The sequence below is a fragment of the Mustela erminea genome, chromosome 10 (assembly GCF_009829155.1).
Source record: "Mustela erminea isolate mMusErm1 chromosome 10, mMusErm1.Pri, whole genome shotgun sequence".
NCBI lineage: Eukaryota > Metazoa > Chordata > Mammalia > Carnivora > Mustelidae > Mustela > Mustela erminea.
Window position 1 is genome coordinate 73,328,948 of NC_045623.1, and position 26,550 is coordinate 73,355,497.

Genomic DNA, 26,550 nt, shown 5'->3' on the forward strand with positions numbered 1-26,550 from the left:
AAATGTGAGACCTAGCCAGGAGCCCGTTATCTGGGAATATCCCTAGCATGCTGTGATCCTTTCATTGTTTAATCTGGCAAGTGAAAGATCTGTCATCCCTTCCCCGTGCCAAAAACTAGCAATAAGTAAATTTGTGCCATTTTTAAAAAAGATTTATTTATTTGAGAGAGAGAGCGGGAAAGGGTCAGAGGGAGAAAGAGAAACTCAAGTAGACTCCCAGCTGAAAACAGAGCTCCATCTCATAACCCCGAGATCATGACCTGAGCCGAAATCAGGAGTCGGACATTGAACCGACTGAGCGCAGGCTCCCCTGTGCCATTTTTGAGATGTAGAAATGACGGCCCCTGGGTGGCTCAGTGGGTTAAGCCTCTGCCTTCGGCTCAGGTCATAATTCAGGGTCCTGGGATTGAGCCCCGCATCAGGCTCTCTGCTCAGCAGGGAGCCTGCTTCCTCCTTTCTCTCTCTCTCTCTCTGTCTGCCTCTCTGCCTACTTGTGATCTCTCTGTGTATGTCAAATAAATAAATAAAATCTTTAAAAAAAAAAAAAAAAGATGCAGAAATGACCTCTTCAGCCCAGAAATACTGACTTCCAGTTGTGAGCACAGAGCGCATGGAGCCAGGCCATGTGCTCATGCCTGTGCCATAAGGTCATGCCCCTGCCCTGCCACCAGCAAGACATTACATTTAAAATGCTGGGGGTTGTCTGTAAACGTATTGCTTAGAGTGCAGCCCTGCTGAGGCCAGAGCCACTGCAGTAGGTGAGGAGACTGTGGTTGGCTTAGTGCAGCCCGTGCCCCCAGCAGCCAGACCACATGTCCAGCTGAGGGGTAGTCTGTACAGGTTCTAAGGCCAGACTCACTGGGCTTAAGTCCTGATGCCTCCACTTACTGCTGTGTCATCTTGAGCAAGTTGCTGATCCATTCTTGACTTCAGGTTCCCCATCTATAGAACAGGGATAACTATTTTGTACAGTTGTGGTGAGGCTAAGATAACCTATTTGAAGATTATTATATAGTATCTGGCACATAGTCACTACTCCATAAATGTTAGCCATTGCCAACAAAATAATACTATTATTAATAAGAAATAGGAAAGTCAGAGGGAAAGCACTTTTCCCCCTTTTTCTAGACTTTCCTAGACCTTTACATATCTGTTAAAGGCATGGCACCTCTGTTTGAAGGCTTGTGCTCTTGTTTGGATCTGAGATCAGAACCAAAAGAGGAAGTGTTCCTGTGGTAAGGCCCCTGCCCAAACCTTATGTGGATTCACTTTAATTCTTTCTTATTTCAAAAGCCAAATCTGCCACAATGGCACTAATATTTTTGGTCGTGCATATAGTTGTTTTTTCTCCCTTCTCCTTTTCTCATTGTGAGCAGGTACAGAAGATGGCAGTCCAGTTCTGTTCAGTCCAGTTTTTTTTTTTATATTTTATTTACTTATTTAATGTTGAGAGATAGTGAGAGAGAGAGAACACAAGCAAGGGGAGTGGCAGGCAGAGAGGAAGGGAGAAGCCCAATGTGGTACTTGATCCCGGGACCCTCAGATCATGACCTGAGCTGAAGGCAGACACTTAACCAACTGAACCACCCAGGTGCCCCATGTTCATTCCAGTTTTGTGCTGGCACCTCGTTTGTGCCAGGTACTATACTTGGTGCTGAATAAATAAGGCTCCTTCCCCACCCCAAACTTGAGCAGACTTGACCTCTGAGAAGTTATGCTTCCTAAGACCTGAAAAGACCATACCTGTGTGTCTCCTCTGCTCCCCAGGCTCCATCCTGGCCCATATCCAGAAGCAGAAGCACTTCAATGAGCGAGAAGCCAGCCGAGTGGTGCGGGATGTGGCCGCTGCCCTTGACTTCCTGCACACCAAAGGTGAACCAAGCCTTTGTCTTGGTAATTGGGTTGGAACAGCCAGCCTCGGGACTGATAGAGAGGGGCAGGCCAGGCAGAGAGCCAGGCCAGGAGCTGGTGTACTTGGCAGCCCCACCCATGAGGGTGAGCAAGCAAGCCAGGATGGCTCTGGGCTTCCCATGTGGATGGTGGGCAGATGTGGCAGTCTTAAGAAGGGCAGGGACAGGGGAGAAAGAGCAGGGGGGAAAAAGAGTACATTTCATGATGAATAAGATGAGTGAGTGTGTGAGTATGGATGATCTCCTTTTCCTGTCCTAGGAGGATGCAAGCCTCATCATAATACTATTCTGGTGTAAATATTTGGGTGTTACTTTTTCTAGGTTTTTGGTGTTTTGTGTTTTTTGTTTTTGTTTTTTTAACTCAGGACCCCTGATCAAGACCTGAGCTGAGATCAAGAGTCGGACACTTAACCAACTGAGCCACCATGGCGCCCCCTTTCTAGTCTTTTAAAATATGTCACCTGTATCTTTCTCTTTCAAAATCAGCATGATAATATATATCTAATTTTGTATCTTGTTCACGATAAATGGAAAAATACATTTTTCTACTAATGTGGTTAAGTTTGAGGTGTCTGTTGAACATCATGATGGTAGATTGCAGGCTGCTGTTGTCCGATTTACGCTCAGTTTACAAGTCCCTTATCTAGACTGATTGTTTAAGGATTTTTATAGTGAATTAAATCTTTTTACAAATTGTTTTTGTCTTTCCAAAAATATATCTGATGGTTACCTTTTTATTTTTATTTATTTTTTTAAAGATTTTATTTATTTATTTGACAGAGATCACAAGTAGGCAGAGAGAGAGAAAGGGCAAAGCAGGCTCCCTGCTGAGCAGAGAGCCCAATGTGGGGCTCGATCCCAGGACCCTGGGATCACGACCTGAGCCGAAGGCAGAGGCTTTAACCCACTGAGCCACCCAGGTGCCCCTGATGGTTACCTTTTTAAAACGTGCCTTACAGCAGTGCCATGGAAAAATGAATTCTGGCGTTACCTTTTCATCAGCTGTGTGCCCTCTCGGTAGTAATGTCTACCCACAGAGTTAGGGTGAACAGAGAAAGAATTATGTCATCAGCGGTAGTAAGTGCTGCTCTGGTTCATGTGCAGCACTGTCGTCACTCGCTTGTGGAGCTGTGTAAGCCTGTGGATGAATCGTGTGTGTATAACGCAGTTGGGGCACAGGGCCCGGCACATAAAAGCTCTGCAGGAGTGTTCCTTCCTTCCTCCACCCTGATCCCCCCACCAAACAGGAAGCATTTTCATTCCTAGTATTAATATTCTTAAAATAAAGCCTTCTGTCTGGTGAGGGGCGGGGGTGGATTGAATAGTTGCTGACTTAGCTCTGCTCTCTTCCGCATTGTGGATATTGGCCGGCCACATAGGTTGTGAGCACTCCAGACCACTTGCAGGCATGGTGGGCACACATCTTGCCTTGGGCCCACAGCGTAGTGCACGCTGGGAGAGGAGGGCACGTGGTGTGGGGAGCTCAGCCTCGCTGGTCCTACGTTGTTTCCTCCTACTGCTGAAGGGACACCTGCACGCAAACAGTGGCCGTGCTGGGCGCCTGACTTGCACATGGGACGAAAGTTCCTAGAAGGGGTGTCTGTACTTTCCCCAGCATGATGAATAGCACTAGTTCTGTTTCTGAAAGCCAGGATGCATGTAGGTAACACCTGCTTGACAAAGATTTACAACTGTTCCCCGAGCTACCTCTGCAGATTGCAAAACTGGGTCACACTTTTTGCAAGACCCATACCTTAGAGGGGGGCAGAGGCAGTTTTATTATTTATTTATTTATTTTGTAGAAGGCGGACTAAAGGGAACAGAGCTGGTATGTGTGTTTGGAGTTCTGAAGTACTTGCCAGCATCTAGCCAACCAGGTGCCTCTGTGACTTGAAGTTGGGATGAAAAACAATTTCTAGCTGAACTTCGCTGTTTTCTAAATAACTTCACACTGGGAAGATGGATTGGGCAGGAATGGGTCAGCCTGGAAACAAGTTCCACACTTTTAAATACTGGACACGCTGCAGCTTAACCTCTGGGAAATGAAGCGGAGCAGCTCGATGGCTGGCGTGCTCGCAGAGGCAGGCCCATTATCCCGGCATGGCGCTCAGTTCTCAGGCTGGGCCATCGGCACCTATTTGGAGAGCAAGGCTCCATGTGTGGCTCATGATCCTTCTGTGGGAGCACTTGCTGTAATGGAAAATATCTTTCACTTTTAGTGCAGCAGGCTGCAGCCCGACTCAATTTGTACAGCCTAGACTGAGTTGCTCTGGGTTCTTACTCAATTAGGTGACTGATGAAGTTACTTAGCCTGCTGGAGCTCAGGTTTTCCCTCCCTGGCAAAGTGCCTCCTGGCGGGGAATCGGAGAGAGGCCTGAGAAGTTGGTCATTGAGGGAGTTTTAGGAAAGCAGGTTCTGCTTTTCCCTGTGACTCCATGAAAATTCTGCTACTTTGTAGGACTTCTGAGCACTAGCTGTTTGGTTCTTGCTCAACCTTCCGGCCCCTCTGTCTCTGCACTGTGCATTCTGCAGGAGGCAAGAGGGATGGAGTACCAGTGTCCACCACACTTTATGAGTTGGTTCTCTGTCCGTGTCTTTGGTCAGAAGGTGGTTCCCCACCCCCCAGGGGCCTTCTTGGCCAGGTTACCAGCTTTTAACCCCTCATGGAGTAAGCTGCCGTCTGCGGGCTCCTTTAGGAGGTCTGGTCAGAATGCAGGGGAGGGAGGTGTCTCTTAAGAACAGCACCCTGGAGCCAAAGCATTCCTTGCTGTGCTTCCGACAGGACTGTCTTGAAAATGCAGAGCAGGTGCGAAGGGGATCGGACAAGCTTTGGAAGATTTGTTAACTAACGCTTGGTGCTCTGAACATGCAGGGAGTCCCACCCAGGGAATCATTTTTTTTTCTAAGTCGGCCACACAAGAAGAAATGAGGTAGAGCAGCTTTAGCCCCCTGAGATGCTCTTAAACAAGGCACTGATTATTTCTGCATTGCAGTTCCAAGCATGGCCTTTGGCAGGGCTCTTGGCTCTGTTTCATATTAGGCTTCTTATTCTTGGTTGTCACTGCAGTGCTGAGAGGCCAACTAGCTGGGATTCATTTAGCCTTCTTCTTATTCCTGCCTCACTTGTAAAGCTTCGGCTTCAAAAGAACTTGCAGAATCAACTGTGCTTTTGGTTCGTCTCTGGTTACTTCTGACTCCTGCAGCTCGTTGATTTTTTAATGTACCATAATTGGGAATTAATCTGCGAACAACAGCATTTGGAAAAAATTAATTGTGTGTGGAATGTTTGATAATTATGTGCGTATGTTAACCATTTCTTTGCTCTCTGTCATTTCAGGCATCGCTCACCGCGATCTGAAGCCAGAAAATATATTGTGTGAGTCTCCAGAAAAGGTACTGAAGGCTGACTTGTTGGGGTACACAGTTCACACCGAGGTGGGGAAGCCACGTCTACTTGCAGTTAGGTCGTTAGCAGCTCTCCCAGCTGCAGGTACCAACCTGCCCTGATTATTATGGACACGTGAGAATGTCAGACCCAACGTGTAGTGTTTCTGCATTCCAAATCGGATTAATCCCTGTCTCTTCTTTGCTCTTTATCAACAGTGTGATTGGCTTACACCTAAGAGTTTGTAAAATACATGAGAACTGCACAAAATGAATGTTTTCTAGCCCAGTGCACCTGTCTGTTGAGCAGTTGTTATGAGACATAGACAACAACTCAGTCTTCTGTGAAGTAAATCTTTGCCTAAAAAAGATGTTTATGCTATGGTATATATGCCAGCTGGTGCCTAGCACTTGACATAATAATTAGGAAGCAAGTTCCTGGAAAGGGTTTCTTGTTTCCATTTTTATTTCCAAAGGTGCCCATTAAAAAGCAAACATGGATACTGGGTGTTAAATAGATGCAACCTATTGTAAACTTTACCTTAAGCTCCTACTAAATGGAAGTGTCCGTACTTCCATAAACATGTAAGAATTTGACAAGCTCTCTGTTTGTTTGGAGGGTTTGAGGCCCTGGTGGTTCTGCTGGCTGTGTGTGTATGTACACTGGCTGTGTGTGTATGTACACCCTGTCGGTCTGAATTAAGGGACAGCCCATAAATAGAAACGGCTGCAAGTGAATGTGTCAGCTGCTCCTTACAGCTCTTTTGTGGGGAGTAGTAATTCATTAGCTCAGATAAGATCTTGTGACTTCCTGTCAGTGGCTCTGGCATAAGACTTTATAATTTGTCACCATTATCATTATGATTATTAATAATAATTATAGTTAACATTTCTTGAGTGCTTACATTGTGCCAGGCACTTATACTTATTTTATTAAGTATTTATAAAATCTCATGAGGTAGGTACTATTACTATTCTCATCGTATGGATGACAGAAGTGAAGCTCAGGTAGATTATGAAGCCTGCCCAAAGGCCCTCGGCTGATAAGTAATAGGGTACAGATTAAAACTAATGTAATCTGGTGCCAGAACTCCACAGATGCTCTGATCTTCTATCTTGCCTCCAGTTCACAAGATGCTTTTATGGCTTTTGTCCTTTCATTTGATCTTATTGGCTCAGGTTTACTGCCCCTTTTCTGTGGTTGAAAAACTAAAACTAAGAGCAGCCAAGCATCAAAAGACATTATCCAGGAAATGAAAAGATAAGCCACAGAATGGGAGAAAGTATTTGCAAAGCATATATCTGATAGAGGTTTAATATCCAAAATATAAAGAACTTCTAAAACTCAACATCAGAAAGATAACCCAGTTTTTAAAATGGGCAAAATGGGTGCCTGGGTGGCTCAGTCGTTAAGCGGCTCATGTCATGTCATGATCCCAGGGTCCTGGGATTGAGCCCTACATCGGGGTCCTGGGATCAAGCCACACATCGGGCTCCCTGCTCAGCGGGAAGCCTGCTTCTCTCTCTCCCACTCCTACTGCTTGTGTTCCCTCTCTTGCTGCGTCTCTTTCTGTCAAATAAATAAATAAAATCTTTAAAAAAATAAAAATGGGCAAAGAACTTGAATAGACATTTCCCCAAAAAAAGTATACAAATGACCAATAGCATATGAAAAGATGCTCAACATCCTTGGTCATTAGGGAAATTGTTGATCAAAACCACCATTAGGGGCACCTCGGTGGCTGAGTCGATTAAGCATCTGCCTTTTGGCTCAAGTCATGATCCCAGGGTCCTGGTATTAACTTAACATTGGGCTTCCTGCTCAGCCAGGAGTCTCCTTCTCCCTCTGCCCCTCCCCCTGCTCATGCTCTCTCTGTCTCTCTCTCTCTCTCTTTCTCTCTGTCTCTCTCTCAAATAAATAAATAAAATCTTTTTAAAAAATCATTAGACACCACCTCACAGCTTCTAGGATGGTTAGAATTATAAAAAGAAGAAAAAGCTAGAGAAGAGCAAATGCTGATGAGGCTGTGGAGAAATCGGAGTCCACTGCCGGTGGGGACTGGAAATGATGTGGCCACGGTGGAGCAGTGTGGCAGCTCCTCACTGAGCTAAACAGGATTACCACACCATTCAGCAGTTCCACATTTATGTATATACCCAAAAGAATTGAAAACAGAGGCTTGAACTTGAACATCAGTGTTCATGGAAGCATTATTCACAACAGCCAAAGCTAGAAACAACCTAAGTGCCTCTCAGCAGGTAAATGGATAAACAAAATCTGATCCCCCCATACAATGAAATATTGTTCAGCCACACCATAGTTGGAAGTTCTGATCCATGCTTTTCCATGGACGAAACTTGCAAACTGTATGCTCAGTGAAATAAGCCAGACACAAAAAGCCAGATACTGCGTGATTCCACTTAATGAAATAACTGAAATGGCCAAATTCTTACAGATGGAAAATAGATGAAATGTTACTGGGGAGAGGGGAGAATGGGGAGTTTCTACCTCATGGTTTCCTTTTGGGATGACGGAAAAGTTTCAGAAACAGATACTGGGATGGTTGTAATTAGTGCCACGGAATTATACATTCAAAAATGGCTAAAGTGGATTATTTTACATTATATATGTTTTATCACAATAAAAAAAAAAGAGACTAAGTGAAAAAGAATGGTATAAGAGAGAGAAGGAGGAGGAAGGGAGAGGGGAATAAAGGAAGGAAGGGAAGTTGAGAGATGGTCGGCTTCCCCAGCAGGGCGGCGGTTGAGCTGGGACTCCCACAACCAGCATGTTTGAGGGGCTCACTGTGCTGCTTCCACCACGCAGGCTGTTCTCTGGCAGGCACACGAGGTACCCTCCCACTCGGCTCCAGAGATGACTCATGCTGTCTATGGTTTCAGGGGCAACATCCAGTTTGGGTGACTAGCCCTCCCAGTTTGCTGGGGCCCAAGGGGTTTCCCAGGATACACAGCTTTCAGTGCTGCAACCAACAAAGTCCCAAGCAAGCAGAGATGAGTTGGTCACCCCAAGCCACCTGAGGTGGAGCCCCCCACTGAATGGGCCACCAGGAGTCTTTCAGGAATACATACTTACTTCTCTGATTCTGCAGCCTACACTGTCATTTGTCATTTGTGGGCAAAATTTCCCTAGGTTTGCTGCTCATTTTATTTAGTGCACAGCAGTCTGACACCATGTAGCACGCACATTTTCTCTTAGGAAGTGAGGAAAGAGTGTGGTGCAGAGGACGCCTTAGGGTAAATCCTCAGGTGATTTCTAGTTAACCCAAGGAGAGTAAACATGATGTGGCAGATAAAGCTGGGCTTTGGCATGGCAGCCATAGAATGAGAGCGTGCGAGAGTGTGTGTGTGCGCATGTGTGCGTGTGTGCACACGCATGAGCAAGAGCCATTGAGTGAAAGGGGAAGGACTGAGGGATGGTGAGTGACTGTGTCGCACTCACATTGGTCTCCTCTTGCCCTTGGGTTTCTTATATTTGTGATCTTTGCTTTTTGCTGTCCTTTTCAGGTGTCTCCAGTGAAAATCTGTGACTTTGACTTGGGCAGCGGGGTGAAATTGAACAACTCCTGCACCCCCATAACCACACCAGAGCTGACCACTCCAGTATGTATGGCTGAGCTCCCTGTACCACCTCCTTCAGGGCTCCTGTGCCCTTGGAGTACCCCCAACCCAAGGCTGGAGTCCAGAACAGAGAGCTAAGGAAGGAAAACCGAGGGTTTCTGCCTGAGTTGTCATCTGGCGCCTGCTTTGTGAGCCACCCCCTCCCTGTCAGTGCTTAGTTGCTAATGAAACTGACATGAGAGCTTTTTGTTCAGGGCAGGTTCTCTGCCAGTAGTGAGACAAATTATATCTGTGGGACAGGCTGAGCCCTGACTCCTGACCCAGGTAAAGACAGACAGTATCCCAGGCCATCCCTTTGCACGTGAGCGCACAACAGCTCTGAGTCCCGCCCTCCCTAGCGGCGTCTCAACGCATCACCCTGTGATGGAAAGGGGGAGTGTGGTCTCTCTGTGGCCAGAACTGAGAGGTCCCAGCTCTCTACGTGTAGGATCACTTGCCTAAGTTATCCTGCTGCTTCCTTCACTTCATATTTCATGCCCAGATGTGCAGGTGGGAGCTGTTCTTCCTAAGACAGCTCTTGCACATACCCAGTGTACTAAAATTAATATGAATCTTTTGAGATTTGCATGCTTCATAAGTGAATTTTCCTAATAACCTTTTTTAAGACATGCATTTCAGTATGCTCATGTCTTATCTAATTGACATTATTAGAAATGTTTCTGTATTAGCTTCTACTACACTGAGGTACCTTGTTCTCAAAATCATTAACTCTAATTGCCAGTAACACGGAAAATGTCCTTTCTCCACTTCCTGTATTTCCATCTAATTAGTTGTGTATGTTGGGGGCCAGGGAGGTATCTCTTGGCAAGCCTGCAATAAGGAAGATGGGAGCAAAAAGAATTTGTTTTGTTTTTATCAGCATCTTCTATGCAAGGATGAAAGGAAGAAGTCCTGAATGTACTGGTTTACCACTGGTGTGCTGGAACCAGATCCCTACCCCCTCCTCATCCTTGGTTTTCCCATCTATAAATGGGAGAAGCAGGGAGATTGGATTTGTTCTAAGAGCTCTTCCAGGTTGGACGGACTCTTAATTCTGAATCCTTATACCTCTTTTACCTCCTTATACCTCCAAGCTGGCAGAGAAGCTTGGCAGGACTTCATTTTTAAGAACTCCTTCTCTTTTGGAGGCACCTGGGTTGCTCAGTCAGTTAAGCATCCAACTCTTGATCTCAGCTTGGATCTTAACCTCAGGGTTGTGAATTCAAGCCCCGTGCCAGGCATGGAGCCTACTTACGATTTAAAAAAAGGAAAAGAAAAAAAAAAGAATTCCTTGCTTTTGGGATCAGATGTCCACAGAGCCCTTCCCAGAGCCGTGCCCCTGGTCTGTTGAAGCTCCTGTACATGAAGTGAATGCAGAGAGCTGAGGCAGAGATTCCTGCAGCTCCTTGACCTGCAACCTACTGGAGAAGGACCTGGAAAGATAGGAAGGTGACCTGGAACTGGTCATGTGGACCGTGGGGAACTCTAGGACTCCGTTTACAAACACTCAGTTAGCCCACCTCCTCGAAGTGCGTTGGTGGTATCAGGTGAACCCTCTGGCCGGCTTTCCTGGCAGCTCCTTGCTCTGCGGCCCCATGCTGCTCAAGTGTCATCATCACATTCTGCCCTTGGCCATCTCCTCTCCCTGTGACTAAGCCTCTCTCTTCTCTGCCATTTCCCCTCCCAACCTTGGCCCCCACAGTGTGGTTCTGCAGAGTACATGGCCCCGGAGGTGGTGGAGGTCTTCAGGGATGAGGCCACCTTTTATGACAAGCGCTGTGACCTGTGGAGCCTGGGCGTGGTCCTCTACATCATGCTGAGCGGCTACCCCCCCTTCGTAGGTCACTGTGGGACCGATTGTGGCTGGGACCGGGGAGAGGTCTGCAGGGTGTGCCAGGTAAGCGCAGCTTGGGGGCCCACTGCACAGGGCCTGCTGACATTGGCGGGGGGTGGGGGGGCGGGAGTGTGCTTGGGGGGGATGCCCAAAAAGACTGGGCTGGAGGTGTTTCTGCTCCAGAAGAGGGTCCCTAATGCCCCTTCCCCCTTCTGTCCAAAGGCTGACGACAGGCTGAGAGAGAGACAGGAGGCTTAGCTGGGAGTTTAGGGGAGAGTTGTAAGAGCGGAACCTGCAAATCTGAGTTTTGCCCAAGAAATCCAAGCAGGGATGGCCACACCAGCCAAGACAAGGAGGTGTGAGACAACTGCGTAGGTACAAGGAAGAGGAGTAGAAGTGTAAGGTTGGCGGTAGGGGCAGCTGAAACCTTACAGGATGCCAGGGGCCCATTTGTGGGGCCCCTGTGTGAAGTGCTGAGGAATTGGGGCTGTGTTCCTAGTTGGCATTTGCCACGTGTCACCCACCCTCCAAGTAGCATAGCCATCCCTGCCCGATGGGCATTCTGTGTGGTCTGATGACTTAGCAGGGAGTGGGGAGCTGGGAAGGGCCCTGGCCTCTGGCATCCCCAAGCCATGAGCTGCAGCTCCAGCTGAAACCAAGGGGACCCAGGGTGACCAAACCAATGGCAGGTACATTCTGCTTATTCCGTGGTAGTGTGGCTTCAGGAGGAATCTTCTTTACCTAGAACAAGCTGTTCGAGAGCATCCAGGAAGGCAAGTATGAGTTTCCTGACAAGGACTGGGCACACATCTCCAGCGAGGCCAAAGACCTCATCTCTAAGCTCCTGGTTCGAGATGCAAAGCAGAGACTGAGTGCTGCCCAAGTTCTGCAGCACCCCTGGGTGCAGGGGGTGAGTAACCCGGGGAGGCGGCAGTCCACCTCCCCAGGCCTGTAGCGTGGCGGGGAGGAAGCTTTTAGAGTAAGTAGCAAGTACTAGACAGCAGCCCAGGGGGCTGACCTCAGCTGGAGGGAGACCAGCTTCAGTTCCTGCCCATGTAGAGTGAACTGGCCATTGACGTAGCCCCTGAAGGATCCCCTTATGGGTCGTAGACTTGGCACTAACCTTGGCCTAGGACTAGACTTCTAACTGACCCATGCTGCTTGGGAATGACCAGAGGCCTCTGGGGGGTTGGCACATGCATCCTACCATTGGCAGAGGCACACAGGCTTGGAAGCAGCCTGGTATTGGCATTTGGGGCCTGTGTCATTGGCCTGTCAGGCCCTAGCCAGCCTCAGTGACCCTTCCAGTGGAAGGAAGCAAACATTGCCAGCCCCATGTTACAGTGGGGGACCCAATCTAGAAACCTCTGAGTGGCTGATTGCTAGCCACCCAAGAGCTGCTAACTTTACTGAGCACCTACCCCATGCCAGACTCTGGCGATACCGGGATGATTAAGACCCAATCCCTGTCTTCTTACTCTAATGCGGAGGGGGAGACAAGGCAGTAAATTATGGGATAGTGTAACAAAAGCTTATCAAAAGTGCTGGGGGCACAAAAGGATGCACACCTCTGCTTGGACAGGGGTAGGGAGGTGGCAGGGGTGGGAGAATGAATGCTTCTCAGAAGTGACCCTCGAGCTGGGTCTCAGAGGATAAAGAAGACTTTGCCAGGCAAAGGGAGTGAGTCTCCTGGCAGAGTCAGCTGGGCTCAAACTGTCCTTTCTTACTCTCTCCTTGGAGGGTCTGACCCTGCAGGCAAGCTTGGCCAAGTGTCTGTGCTGGGCCAGGAATCTCTAGTAGCCTACCCACTCTGCACTGGTGTGGGTCGGGCAGCTCCTAAAGGAGGGAGCATTGCTTACCCCCACATCTGTCCTTCCCATTCTAGCAAGCTCCAGAAAGGGGACTCCCCACGCCGCAAGTCCTCCAGAGGTAAATGCTCCAACCACACCTGATGCCCTTCTTTCTTTGGCTTTGACTTTCCCTCAAACTCTCAGCCACACTGGGGTGAGGGGGGGACAGGGAGCCTAACTCTAGGCTCAGGTGTCGTCCTCCTGAAGGGGCTCCCCGGCCTGCCTTCTTAGCGCGGCCCTTCCTCTACCATCCCACTCCTTCAAGGCCCCTCAGATGCTGTTTGCAGGAGAAAATAACTGTTTCCATATCTGCTTGCATCTAACTAGAAATCACCATTTATAGCCCAAAGACCTTATCTTTAGGTTATTCACCCCAAGGTTCCTTTCTGCTGCTGCGGTTTGGTGTCTGTAGCAGGAAGGGTCGCTGTGAGGCAACTGGACCAATTGTCCCATCACCCCTAGACAGTAATAGTAATGGCTGCTCTATAGTAAATGCATACTACGTGCCAGATCCGGCGCTAAGGGCTTTACAGAGCTTCTATTCATACTCTTTATGATCAATTTAAAAGAGAGTTGTTCCTATTATCCCATTTTATGGATGAGAAAACCCAAGAATAGAGAGATTGAAGTTTCTCCCTCAGGGCTGCACAGTTGCCTTTGGGAGTTGGACATTGAACCTGTATCTGTTTGACTCCAGTGCCTTTTAACACTAGACCATACCCCTGGTAGCACTGCCCTATTCCCAGAGGACTGAGGTACCACACCGTGGGAACCCTGCCAGGGGGCCACCTGATGATGGGGTGCTGGGAGTTTCACAGGGAAACTTATGTATCTGTAGTCGCCACTGGGGTGAGCCGGAGTGCTGCTGCCCAGGGCAACCCTACCTGACTCTCTAGATCTACTCTACGAGATGTTTTTTGGCAAACCGCAGTGCCTGCTGTAGGCTTGCCCTGGGCTGGGCCCCAGGGATATAGACGCAAAGGCACAGCCCTTGCTCTTGGAGCTCCCTGCCCTGATGGGAGAGGGGGATACACAAGTGGGCGCTTCATGTGCCCAGCCCTTTGGGAGAGCTGGGTACAGAGCATGGGAGTGCAGAGCGGGGTGCTCGGAATAGAAGGGGGCATTTGTCCCAACTCCTAAGTCCAAGGACTATAGTTGAGGCTAAAAGCCATTCCAGCCTCAGTGAAATCAGATTCCAAACCTGGGCAAGAATGACTTCCCTGGGGGAGCAGCCCAGAAAAAGCCTCCAGGGTCCGGGAGCAGGCTGGCAAAGCTAGGGTGCTGAGCCCCGCTTCCCTCTCCTCTGTGCTGCCCGCCCCTGTAGAAATAGCAGCACAATGGACCTGACACTCTTCGCGGCCGAGGCCATCGCCCTCAACCGCCAGCTTTCTCAGCGTGAGGAAGACGAGCTGGCAGAGGAGTCTGAATCCTTGGTTGAGGGCCTCTGCTCTGTGAGGCTTTCCCCGCCCTGCAAGTCACGCCTGGCCCGCCGGAGGGCCTTGGCCCAGGCAGGCCGCAGCAGTGACCCAGACCCATGCCCAACTCCAGCCGCACTCTGACCTGCCCCAGCCACGGCTTCCCCAACCACGGCCTGCCAGAAGTGACCAGAGTCTGCAGAGTAAGCCGAGGAAGCTGCTGTGTGGCTCGGTCCTGTCAAAGGCCCTGAGGTTCCCACCCAACCCCCTATCTCCCCAGAGTCTTCAAGGAAAAAGCTCCATCCAAAGGGGTTGTCTTTGAAAAGGAAAGCAATCACTTGTCACTTTGCATAATCGCCTGCGGCAGGGACATCTCTCCACTGGGCTCCTGTCCACCTGCTCACCCGCCTGCAGATCCAGGATCCTGCCTGCTCTCCCGGCCGCGGCCAGTGGCGGCAGCGGCTGCGGCTGTGGCCCTCAAGGGGCCAGCCTTGAAACGTGGCGGTTGACAGAGGCTCGTTCCTCTCTCTGCACTGTCACCTCCCCCCCACCCCTTCCTCTGTCCTCCGGATGTCCTCCCCTGGGCTGAGCAAAGCCATCCACTCAATTCCGGAAAGGGCAGGGAGCCTTCTGCATTCAGAAGGCCAGATCAGTCTTCCAGTCTGCAGCGCAGGAGAAGCACAGATCTTTGCGGGGACCGAAAAGTGTCCCTCATTCATCATCCTCTTCCTTGTTGGGATTGCTGCTGAAGTCCGTATTCATTCGTTTTTTAAAAAAAAAAATGTTTGTTCTTTTAACCATGCACTTCCAGCAACTGTGGGACTTCACACTCCCACGGCAAGCCGGTGGATTTTCCAGAACATGTCATGGCTTGCTCTTCCTTGAATGACCACGCATGTGAGAGGTTTTATTCCGCTGTTTCCTATTATTCTAACCGGTTTTAAGCTGTTAAGGTGACCAGTGACTCAGAGGCTGTGTCTGCTGGAAGGCAGCACCAGTCCAGGGCAATTAGAAGGGACTCCGTGCCTGATGGGGGCCCAGACCGCGGGCATCCCTGGGTCTGAGCCAAGTGCCGCCTAGAGCCAGAGAGCCTGATGGCGCATCTGGCCTCCAGGAAGCTGAGTGCCCAGCTGCCTAGAGAACATGGATCTGTATAAGTCAGACAGACACTTACACAACACGACAGTGCTATTACACGATGTGCTTGTTTTAATAAAACTGTTTTAAATTCTAGTTGTGGCCTTTCTGGTGGTCCTTTCTTCCCCTGTAAACCTGAGAGGGAGATGGGCCTTCTGGAGAGGGGCCGAGTATAGCCCCGTGGGGAGAAGGTGCCCCTCATCGGGACCGTCTAAATCTAGCCCCTTGTTGGATCAAAACAAGGTGAAGGAGAGATCATTGCTTTTCTTTTTTTAGGGGAGGGAATGAAGTTCATCAACATTTGTCAGTCTCCTATTCCGTGGCAGGACCCAGAGATGAGTGAGAAACAGCCTCTGTCCTGTAGGGTCTCCCCATCAGGTGGAAGACCGACATCAGCGACCATCACACAAACCGGCTTCAAAAAAATGCCTTAGTAGGTGTGTCCTGTGCCCAGGCCAGCCACGCGCCCAAGCAGGAATGAAGGTCCCCTCTGCCCAGAGCAGCACTAAACCTTTCTTGAGGATCCGTTGTGTGCCCAGGACTTGCCAGAGTCGGAACAAAGAAAAATGGTGCCTCACGGCCACAGCTGTCATGTTCGTCGTGCAAAGGGCTTCCATGTGCTTTGTCCCGTGTAACCCTCAGAACCACACTGGTGAGGGCTGGGGTGGGACGGGGCTTCAGAAGTTCCCAAGGAGGAGCAGGAGGGAGGTCTGAGGACCAAGGCAGTGCAAGAGGTGCTGCTGGCAGCTTCTCTGGGGAGAGGGGAGGTGGGGTCAGGGGCTCCTCACTCTAGGAGCCATCCTGAGGCAACAAAGCCTCTGTGTTGACGCTGACATCCTCTCTGTTAACAGTCTTCCCTTTGCAGCAACTGACAGGTCCCCCAATGATAGGTCCGTGATCAAAGGAGCGAGACTGATACAAAGCAAAGGTCAAGCAAAGCTTTATTTCACGCCAAGCATCGAGAATCAAACCAAATGTATGGGGCCGCCTCTTATAGAGAGAGCGACTCCTCCCTGCCTTACAGACTAACTTTTATAGAGCAAAGGCCATGTGGTTGGGCCTGGCCACACACAGGTGGCCAATGAGATTGTAACACACAGAGAAAGCTGCACAGTCATGCTAGGTCACACATGGGTGGCCAATTGAATTACAGTTCACCCCATAGTAGCTATTTGAACTAGCCTATCACCTTGGTCAGAATTGGTGCCCAAAAGGCACCCAAAAGGCGGGGTCCACACTCCCTGGTAGCTAGGGAAACAGTATGCTTGCCCCACTGATTGGATGTCTCCACCTGACCCGACTCATCCCTGCATTTGGCCTCACACCCCTAGTTCTCCCTGGAGGGGGATGGGCTGGAAGAAACAGGCCTGCAGATTCTAAGCCTTTTGGCCCAAAGCCTCCCAGTCCCTCCCTGGGGACTTGGAACCAGGGTATGAGTTTAGTCCTCCAGGTTGGCCAGCTGAAAGATGATTTCCAGAGTCTTCCTGGACCAAGTGTCCCCACCCAGTTCTGGGTGCAGCTCCAGCTGGCTCTCAGGCCTCTGTGCCTTTGCTCAGGCGGCCCACCTCTACTAGCCCATCTCCCCACCCCGGTCCACCTGGCAAGGCCTCTGTCATCCATCGTGGCTCTGCCTCAGTGCTCCAGTGTCTCCTCTGGGTTTGTTAGCATCATCGTGCACTAAGCAACAGCTGCTGGCAGAGAAATGTCCAGGCATTATCTTGCTTAGTTTCTGTAGCCGTCCCTGGAGGTAAGTCACCCCACTTAGAAGAACTGAGCAGAGAAAAGAGAGAAAAACCCTGATGTACAGGTAGGAAGACAGAACTGGGATTCTTCCCAGAGACACTCGGGACCCAGAGCTAGGCAGCCCGGCTTCAGATCCCAGCTCTGCCACATAACTAGCTTTGAGCCCTGAGCAAGTTAGTGTCTGAGAGTGGCAGTATCTTCAACCCAAAATCGGGGATGCTAGTGCTTACTTTATGGTCCTGTTGTGAAATTACGGATTAATAAACAGGGAGTGGTTAGAGCAATTCCAGGCACACACAGCCAATGCGCCATCGAGGGTTGGCTGTGGCTGGTCCTTCTTATTGCTGGTAGAGGCGCAATCCCTCTACCCAGAGCCAGTGAGAGAGATAAATTCCCCCCCCCTTTCCTTCGCTTGTGTGGGTGGAGATGGGTCTGGACTTTCCAGATGGGCCTGGCCTCCAGCCCTTCGTGGGGTTCTCCTGCTGCCTGGTTGCTCTGCCCCTCTGGGCAGGGGTCTCTGTCCCCAAGAGGCAGCCATAGTGCCAGGGGCAGAGTTTGCATTTAGGGATCAGGGGTCCTGGGTTCTAGTCCTTCTGCCACTTTTGACTGGGTGATCTTGGGAAGTCCCCGGCCCTTTTTGAGGCCATGGGCCTGGCTCTGCTAGGCAGGGGGAGGTCTGGCAGACACACTGAGGGAGGGAGGCTCTGGGGCCCAGAACTGTGCTAGCCAGTCCCCTGGCTCTAGGGCTCGGTGTGGGCTGGTCTCAGCCAGCCGGCACATCCTAGATCTCAGGCCTCCTGCCTCAAATCCAGTTAGAAGGACTCCTGTCTGACCCCTCTCTGGGGGCCTGGGCACAAAGGCCAAGTCTTTCTCCCTCCAGATGTCTACCTGCCTGAGCTCTTGGGGGCCCCTTCTCCCTCTTGGCTGAATGTCTCTCACCAGACCCCGCTCCTAAACAGCAGGGCCCTGGTCCTGTGCCAGCTACTCCAGCCGCTTAGGTCTGGAGGGGACGAGGAGCCAGGTCCCCCCTCAGCTGGCACTCTTGTTGCCATGGTAGCGGTTGCCTTGGAAGCCACTTTCCCGAGTTCAGCTTCTGAACAGTCTGGGAAAGCTGCCCGTCCCCCAGGGGACCGGTGCATTAATCACGCTCTTTTCCAGGGTCCTCACCCCGCAAGGAAAATAAACAGAACTAAACCACACTGAGGTCTTTTCTCCCAGTCTTCCTTCCCACCCCATGCCAGCCTGGGACTCAGCACTTCTGGGAAGGAAAGAGCATAGGCAGGCACTCTAGCCTGGGCCTCTCCGGGAAACAGATTTTGAGGCAGAACTCAGCTGTGACCCGTGGCCCACCCGCTGCCCACCCACCACCCTGAGTCCAGAGGCCTAGGGGACCCAGGCTTCAGCAAGGAGGGCCCTGAGGCTTGTGAGGTAGGGAACAGGTGGGGCGATCGGTCTCTAGTAACTCGGGCTTCCATCTTCTTACCTATTATAGGAAGCACATCATCCAAGGACAAACTTGTATTTTCTTTTTCACAGATGAAATAGCCTGTATCAAGGAAAGAATAACCAAGCCTCCTTCTCTACATTCCAGTCAACAGGACAGCAGGCATCACACAGGTTTCAAGCAGCCTTTTTTTTTTTTTTAAAGATTTTATTTATTTATCAGAGAGAGAGATGGGGAGAGAGCGAGCACAGGCAGACAGAATGGCAGGCAGAGGCAGAGGCAGAGGGAGAAGCAGGCTCCCCGCTGAGCAAGGAGCCCGATGTGGGACTCGATCCCACGACGCTGGGATCATGACCTGAGCTGAAGGCAGCTGCTTAACCAACCAAGCCACCCAGGCGTCCCTCAAGCAGCCTTTAATGACACTCCCCTGTCATGGGAAAAGATGTGAAGGCCTTGACTGAACACAGTGTCTCCCTCTGACGGTGGGGTTGCCAATTTCTCCCACCTCAAATAGGACAAGTCAGAAATCCAGGGACAGAGAAATGCTAGAGGACTTCCCAGCTGAGCACAAAATCTGGACCCTGAGGTTCTCGCAAGAACTCTGGGGCCATCCTACCACTCCCCACGTCTCAGTTTCCCCATCTGTTCTCTAAAGGAACTTCAGAGGATGGGTTTGTCCTTCTGTGCTCCTGTAACTGATCATGGTTTACTGTGTCTCTCCTCCATATTTCCTCCTCTGACTGCAGGCCCTGAGGGATTTACAATGTCAAAAAACAAAACAAAAAACAAAACCCTCCAATTTAGAACTTGGTCTTGTTTTTAGAGGTTAGAGTGTTCTTCTGGGATCTGGAGCTCACAATGCACAGGCCTCCCTGGCTCCAGCCTCTGCCATCTCCATCCCCCTCCACCAGATGGGCAAAGTGCGGTTCAGGAGGTGAGTGGCTGGCCCAAGTCCCACAGTGTGAGGCGCCCTGTCCTGCTGACAGTGTGGGGGCCACCTTCAGCCTCACACCCCGCCCAGCCAGAGTTATGCAAACACTTAATGGGGGTGAGGGGGTTGAGATTCCCAAAGCTCAACATCTCAGGAACCCATTTTCCTAGACAATTATTTTGACAGCTCCTTCTAAAACTAGTCAGTGGGAAAGCAGTTATGTGTGACAGAGACATGGGCTGTCATTTGATACCTAATTAGAGGAATAATCAGATCTCATCCTGGAGAGAGGCACAGGGGATGTTGGCAGCAGCCCCTGGAGCTGGGGAATGCCCACCGCCAGGGGCTTCCTCTTACGGGGGCCAGGAACACAGCCAGGGGGGCCCACTGGTGCTCTGCAGTCACCCCTCCTCCCCACATACCTTTGAGTTCACACGTCTTTGCCCAGGCCCTTCTCCAGCCTCCTTGCGGGGCCTTCCCTTCACTGAAGCTCAGTCTGGTGACCTTGGCCTTCTCAGTTCCCCAACCCCACCCAAAGAATGCCCCTTGTTAGAGATGGAGGTCCCACGGTGCCCACAGCCCTCCTCTGTGGTGACCCGAGCTGGTCATGCAGGTCCAGGCCCTCCCTGAGCTCTGCCTTATGTTCAGGCAGAGCACAGAGAAGCTCACTCCCTGAACCAGCCCTTGTGGGGCTGGTGATCTACAGAGGAGACAGAGAACAAAGCCAGGTGATGGGGACATGGGAGCAGCGGTAGGCAGCCCACCCACTCAGGCACCATCAGGAATGCCTTTACAGAGCTGGGGCTGGCTGAGTAGGGTCCTGCAGGACGAGGAGGCATTCCCCAGACAGCGGGGGCTAAGCAGACCCTCAGCAGAAGGGCAGCAGCAGAAAAGGGGAGGAATGAGGGGGAGGGGGTCACTGTGGAGGCGGAGGACTGTGGATTGGCTCTGTTGGGTGGCAGACATCTTGGGGAGAACGAGGCACGCAAACAGAAGCCAGTGGGGCTAGTGATGGGACCCTGGGAATAGTGCCCAGGTGCCTAGGTGCAGGCATAGGACCAGGTCCAGATTTGGGGATCAGGGAGACCCTGATGCATCAAGGGCCCAAGAAGAGCTGGGTCTGGGGGTGGGAAAGGGCAGGGCTGGGCTACCACTGCCTAGCCTTGACCTGGGGGGTCCTGCAAGTGGGTCAGACAGGCTGGGCAGAGGAAGTCAGGAGGTGCTAGCCCTGTCCCAGTTAGCTGACCCTGGCCACTGGCACCCAGTCCCTGCCAATCCTTCTCCCCATATTTGTTTTCCTCCTACCCCATTCCCCACACAACTCTGCTCCCTGCTCTTCCTTCTCAGACCCCCACCCAGGATCCCAGGAGGGCTGAGAGGGCTCACTCTCCCAGCCTACTGGCAATTAAGGGGGTAGATACCAAGCCTACCTGAGGAGAAGGAGGTCCCCTGAGATCAGCCTCAAACCAGGACCACTCAACCCTGCTCCCCCTAAGAGACCAGAGGTCGACAGGCTGGGGGGAGGGGCGAGGGGAGAGCAGGAACTCAGAGGAATACCTCTTTCTCTCCTCCCGTGCCAGTCACCATTCCTGTCTCTTGAGCCTCCTCCAGGTCCCCTCCCATGCCCGCCTCTGAGTCCCTGAGTAGAAGCCCCATGTGCCAATGCCAGATGGGTGCAGAGGGTGCCCTGAGCATGTAGCCAGGGAGTCCCCTCACATCCCTGGCTGCTAAGCTCCACGTGAAGCCACCAGTCTATCCTGCCCCCTCAGGAAGCAGCAGCAGAACCTGGGCTGAGGGCCCCAGTGGGCCTCTGGGGCCTGCGGCAGCTCACATTGCAACCTCATGAATAACGCAGGGCCTCCCAGCTGCCTGCGTCTCCGAGGAACCCGTGTCCCCTGCACCGACCGCCTCCACTGCTTTAAACTTTCATAGGCCAAGGCCCAGTGACAGTGGAGCCAGCTCCAGGCGGCCTGGGCCCCATGTCCTGGGCAGGAGCTCAGGCAAAGCTCTCCTGAGAGGAAGGTAACAGGGGGGACCTGGTGGGCCAGGCCTGGCTCTCCAGGACGTTGACAGTCAAGGCAGGAGGTGATCAGGCCAGAGTCTCAAGAGTGGCCTCCAGATTCCGGGGCCTTCACGGTAGGAGGAGTAGGCTGGTGTGACCTGGCAGGGATCCTAGGTCAAGGCGCCGCTGGGGGCCCCTAGGAGAGTTGTGGGATAGGGTTACCAGGGCTGAATCCTCCTGCCCAATTCCCACTCTGAAGGGGGAGCACCCACAAAGACACATCCAAGAGGACTGAGACTTCCAGGGCTTTCCTGGGGACAGGCCCCACTGGCTGCAGACAGTATCTGAGTAGGCCTGCATGGACATCCCCATCAGCAGCAGAGACTTCCGCTGCCTACAGCTGTCCTGCGTGGGCCTCGGCCTGGTGGCCGGCAGCATCATCATCGGCGTGTCTGTGTCCAAAGCTGCAGCTGCCGTGGGTGGCATCTTTATTGGCGCCGCCGGTCTGGGTGAGCAGGTGCTGGGCATGGGGAGGCGAGCAGGGGTGCGGTCAGGTGAACGAGAAATGGAAGGAAGGGCTGGTTCAGCAGGAATTGTCTGGGGAGGATGGACGCTAGAGGTGTGAGCAAGGCAGCTGCTGGGGTACGGGGAGGCAGAGGAGGCTTGCGGTGACACTGTGGAGAAGGGTTGCCACAGGTCTCTTCAGCTGCTCCTCCTCTGGCCCTTTAGTTCCAAGCCCTGGGCTCTTGGGGTTTTGGTGGAATTCATCAACCAGCTGGGGGTGGGTTGACAGCAAGGAGGTTAAAAGAGGACAGAGGTCCCAGTGGGACACTCTGTGACCCACGGTAGGATCCAACTCAAAGGGTTACCTTTTCTTTCCTGGTATACCTTGGCAGGGCATCTGTCTGTCTATCCAGGCATCAGTCTATCTGTCTGTCTGGGTCAGTCCCACTGCTATCCCCATAATGATGTTGAGTACCATCCCTTTCCCCACTCCCCTGGGGTAAAAGCAGAGCCAGAAGCAACAGACTGGTTGGTTCTTGGCATCTGTACCTGCAAACTCTTTCCAAGGCCACAGACACGTGGTCTGGGGATGAAATGGGAGTGGGCCAGGCGCAGTCCACTGTGCTGCTAAGCCCTCCCCAGGTCTGGGTGGGAAGGAGCCTGCTCAGGAGCTCCCAGCTCTGCCTTAGGGGAAGGTGCGGCAAAGGCAGTTGGTGGTGGGGATGTCCCCTGGGTCCATTTCCAGCCCACTGAGAAGGACGGAAGCTAACCATGCTAATCACTGGGGCGGGCTGGAGCCAGGAGCCTGGGCCTTCACAACCTGGAGCCCCTTCCCCAGATAGGCACCACTCCCTGTTCCCTTCTAGGAGCTGGGTGTTGGGGAGCCGCCCCCTCCCAATACTCACACGCTCACATTGATGCACCCAGAGTCCCAACCTGAACCCCCAATGCTCCTCCCATGCACACCCATTATCTCCCCAAGAAAGCACTCCCAGGTGCACAGCCTGCCCACAGCTTCACGCAGCCTGCACTAAGCAGGCCCCTTGCCCATCACAGAACCCCTCTGTGTCTCTCTTCTCAGGGCTTCTCATCTTGGCCTACCCATTCCTCAAGGCTCGGTTCAGCCTGGACCACATCCTGCCTACCATAGGTGAGTCCTCGACCAGCCCCCAGCTGAGCCCGCTTCCGAGGACCACTGGTGAGACCCACTGTGTATAAGTCCGTGGCCTGCTCTGGGGTGGAGCCCAGCCCGTGTGTGTGACTGCTCCTGGATGTGGGCACATGCGCGCATGCGTGGTGGGGGTGTGTTGGCGTTGCCATGACTACCATGCAGCAGACTCCAGCCTGTTGCTGCAAATATGCCTCAACCAGCTCAGAGCACCCAGAACTCCTGGTTTCTAGAGAGTTTCTAACTCCCCCAGAGCCTCCAAGGTCTCCAGATAAGCCCATTACATACCTTGAGCCCCATAAATACCCTCTACCACCCCTAAGACCTCAGGACCCTTTATAGCTCCTTAACGCATCTCTGCCCCCCACCCCACATACATGTTGCCCTCTCCATCAGTCCTGGGGTTTACATAGTCCTAGTTCTCCCCATGATGCGCACCTCCTTAAAAGGTCTGCCATCTTTCCCTTCAAGGACCCGTTTCTTCGAACTCCACTCCTAAATCAGCCCAGATCGTGTGGGAGACCTCCAGGAATGTGGCAGACAGAAACAGCAGCAGGGATGGAAATGAGACAGCAGGAAGGACTTCCCTTCCCAAAGCAGGACTTGATCTGACAACGGCTTAGTAACCAGGGTCTTGGGGCACTCTTATTCCACAGGGAGCCTGAGAATCCACCCCCACCCAGGGCCAGACCATGGCGAGGGAAGATCCAGTGCCAATGGCAATAAAGAGGGTAAGTTAAAAAATTCCAGAGTCCATCTTCCATCTCTGCTCTCTGGCTGGGCAGCTCTGTGGAAAAAGCCTTGAGAGACACACAGGAGAGATGTCCCCAGTTACCGGGAGCCAGCAGATCAGGCAGTTCTCCCATGTGTTTGGTCAAAACCCTTTTTGCTCCAAGCTGAGCTGGGCTCCTCTTGTTTGACCTCGGGCCTTCTCATCATGCCCAACATGGACACTGGGAGCCCCTCTAGGTCCCATGTCCCAGTTCATGTTTTCACTCTCTTCTCCAATGATGGAATCCAGAGCTGGTACCTGAAATGGAACATCTGCCTCCTCTCCCATCTCCACACACCAGAAAATTCTAGGGCAGGAGTTTTTCAAAGATGGCGCCAGCCTACAGCGGCTACCCACCAGTGGTAGGACACCTAATGCCAGCATAAGGTCCCCTTCCAGACCCTGCTCCAAATACTTTACATCAAAACAACCCTATGAGGGAGAGACTATAATTAGGCCCACTTTATATGTGGGCCAACTGAGGCATAGGGAGATGAAGTAAGGCAACCAGGAAATGTTGGGGCCAGACCTGAAACCAGGTACTCGGCCCCAGAGTCGTCTCTCTAACCACCCCCCACCATGCTGCTGTCCTCTTGAAGGGCCATTCTGATCCTCTCTGCCTCTTTAAGTTCAGCTGAAACTGTCCCCTGGGACTCCCCTCTCTCCCTGGTGGTCCCTCTGGGTTGCTCTGCCCCAGAGTTGGTCTACTCAGGCAGCCCTGTCCTGGTCTGTCCCCCAGGAGCCCGCAGCAGCCTGTCCACGGTGAGCAGAACACTGGAAAAGCTGAAGCCAGGGGGGCGGGGGACTGGGGAGGGCTGAGGCAGGGGCTGAGGGTCTACACCCTGCCCTCCCCTCCTCCCTCCCTCCCTCCGTGCCTGCCTGCCTGCTACCCGGCTCTCACAGCCCTCCTGGGTCCAAACCAGAGGTAAACCAGGCTCTGGAGACACCAGCCCCACATTCGCCTGGGCAAAGCTCTTGCAGATGGATTCCATGCAGCCCGCCGGCAGGGCCTGAAGCGAGGCACTGCTGAACGTTCTACAGAAGGCCCTTGTGTCAGGCTTTTGCCCTGGATTTTCTCTCTGGACTGCAGCTCAGCAACCTCCCCTTTTTTGATCTACTGACTAGTTTCTCTGGAATTTGGGCCCAGAGATCCCTCAGTCCCTTGCTCCAGGCTGGCCACAGAAATGAATCACAGACCCACAGCAACCACAGATGGGATCCCTCAGCCCTTAAGGCCTGGCCCTGGGCCTATAGAGCTCACTGGCTAGATAGAGGGTCTGGACCAGATTCTTTCAAGTTCTCAAAAACTCTGGGCAACTCCTCAGGGACAGGCTCTTGGCAGCAGCAAAGCAGATAGGAGCATGGCCTGGACAAACAAAATGGTCACCGCCATGACACAGAGTCTCAGTAAGGCACCAACCTAGAGGCTTCCAGGAGGCAATGGCTCCTGGGCTGAGTCCTGACCTGACACTTGTATGTGACTCCATCTTTCAGCGCTTTTGGTGATCTAACTCCAGGCAAGACCTCCAGCCTTCTAGTTTGTCCCCCACCCTCTCACGGCTCCTGAACAATCTCAAACACTCCAGCCTCCAAGCTTTGTCTTGTGTTCTGGAGGCCTCCCATTCCTCTCTGCTTATCAAAAGCCCCCACCTCCCGGGTCTGGGTTGCTCAATAAAGTGTCTGCCTTCAGCTCAGGTCATGATCCCAGGGTTCCAGGATTGAGTCCCACATCAGGCTCCTTGATCAGCAGGGAGCCTGTTTGTCCCTTTGCCTGCCCCTCCCCCTGCTTGTGCTCTCTCTCTCTCTCCCTCTGTCAAATAAATAAACTCTTTTTTAAAAATATGTTAGTGGCTTAAATTTAATGGAAAAACGATCCCCAGTCTTTCCCTGGAGAGCCACGTCAAGGCCCACGAACCCACTGGGTTTGGGGCGAGGAGGACCTACCCAGGCGTGCATGGACACATGCAGATGTGGCTGCGCCTTCCCACGGCTCTTTGCTCCCCGACACCCTTGGGTTGGAGCACAGTCTGACCTCCACAGAGCCATTTGCTCCATGTAGCCTTGTCCTGGTTTCTGAGCAGGGGGACAAGCTGGGAAGAGTCTCATTTTTGCAGGACCAGTATAGATAGCTCCTCCTCTCAGAAGCCTCCCCTGACCTCTCCGTGCTCGCCCAGCTCCGGGGTTTCCGTCCATCACAACCCTCACCACTCTGAGTGGTCCCTGTCTTCGTCCTCCTCTCGAGGCCCACGGGTACCCAGCAGCTGTCACAAAACCAAACCAAAAGTGGCGGAGACCACATCATTGTACAGATGGGAAAGCTGAGGTCCTCCAGAGAAAGGAACGCCTCAAGTCCTACGGTGAGAGGTTGGACCGCCAGGCCTTGTATCCAGGGCTCCTCTCACTCCCCACCCGAGCCTCTACCCGCTGTTGGACTCTGCACGGGGACCAACTGGCTGGCCATGGTGTGACAGGCCTCCACTCATAAATGCTGGCCCATCATGGAGCCTGTGGTTCCTCCAGCCTCAGAGAAGTCCCCCTCCCTACACTTCCCTCCCCTCCACTTCCCCCCTGCCTGCTCCCTCAACAGTATCATCTGCAGCATAACCCAGGCCTGGGGGCCCCTCCTTGATCAGCAAAGAAACCCTTCCTCCTGCCCATCTTTGTACCTCACCTGAAGCATCCCAGAACGATGACCAAGGATGGAAGGAGTGGAAATGAGGGAAGTGGAGCCTGAGCTGTGGGGAGGAGGAGGGTGGCACCCCCTGACCTACCACCAAACCCTTCCCCAATATGATTTCCCCAAGGCAAGACTTTGGTATCTTTGATGCCAGGCAGAGC

The 26,550-nt window shown here is 52.2% G+C and overlaps 2 protein-coding genes across 11 annotated transcripts in view; both read left to right on the top strand.

Moving 5' to 3' along the window:
• The window catches only part of MKNK1 (MAPK interacting serine/threonine kinase 1), a 42,476-nt gene extending 27,697 nt beyond the window's left edge, over nucleotides 1-14,779 (top strand). For 7 of the 9 annotated variants that reach the window (XM_032303055.1, XM_032303060.1, XM_032303061.1 and 4 more), the window contains exons 7-13: nucleotides 1,768-1,872; nucleotides 5,248-5,303; nucleotides 8,820-8,915; nucleotides 10,615-10,809; nucleotides 11,492-11,656; nucleotides 12,632-12,675; nucleotides 13,921-14,409. In XM_032303055.1, coding sequence (XP_032158946.1) covers nucleotides 1,768-1,872; nucleotides 5,248-5,303; nucleotides 8,820-8,915; nucleotides 10,615-10,809; nucleotides 11,492-11,656; nucleotides 12,632-12,675; nucleotides 13,921-14,155 — 896 coding nt within the window. In that variant the 3' untranslated portion in view covers nucleotides 14,156-14,409. Of the gene's footprint in view, nucleotides 1-1,767; nucleotides 1,873-5,247; nucleotides 5,304-8,819; nucleotides 8,916-10,614; nucleotides 10,810-11,491; nucleotides 11,657-12,631; nucleotides 12,676-13,920 lie in introns of all 9 variants that reach the window. The other 2 variants (XM_032303056.1, XM_032303059.1) reach the window with 2 other exon arrangements.
• Nucleotides 14,780-19,206: 4,427 nt separating this feature from the next.
• KNCN (kinocilin) lies at nucleotides 19,207-25,431 on the top strand. 2 transcript variants are annotated; one of them, XM_032303071.1, is made up of 4 exons: nucleotides 19,207-21,777; nucleotides 22,854-22,922; nucleotides 23,597-23,671; nucleotides 24,452-25,431. In XM_032303071.1, the coding sequence occupies exons 1-4, from the start codon at nucleotides 21,627-21,629 to the stop codon at nucleotides 24,529-24,531; spliced, it is 375 nt and encodes a 124-aa protein (XP_032158962.1). In that variant the 5' UTR covers nucleotides 19,207-21,626; the 3' UTR covers nucleotides 24,532-25,431. The 2 variants fall into 2 exon arrangements, with proteins under 2 accessions (XP_032158962.1, XP_032158963.1); XM_032303072.1 differs by having other exon boundaries at nucleotides 23,412-24,536.
• Nucleotides 25,432-26,550: the final 1,119 nt, after the last annotated feature.

Excerpts from the sequence above, each read along its gene's own strand:
- KNCN (XM_032303071.1), top strand. The coding sequence starts at position 21,627 with ATGGACATCCCCATCAGCAGCAGAGACTTCCGCTGCCTACAGCTGTCC. Across the intron at positions 22,923-23,596 it reads CCACATCCTGCCTACCATAG|GGAGCCTGAGAATCCACCCC; the intron begins GTGAGTCCTCGA and ends CTTATTCCACAG. Across the intron at positions 23,672-24,451 it reads TGCCAATGGCAATAAAGAGG|GAGCCCGCAGCAGCCTGTCC; the intron begins GTAAGTTAAAAA and ends TCTGTCCCCCAG.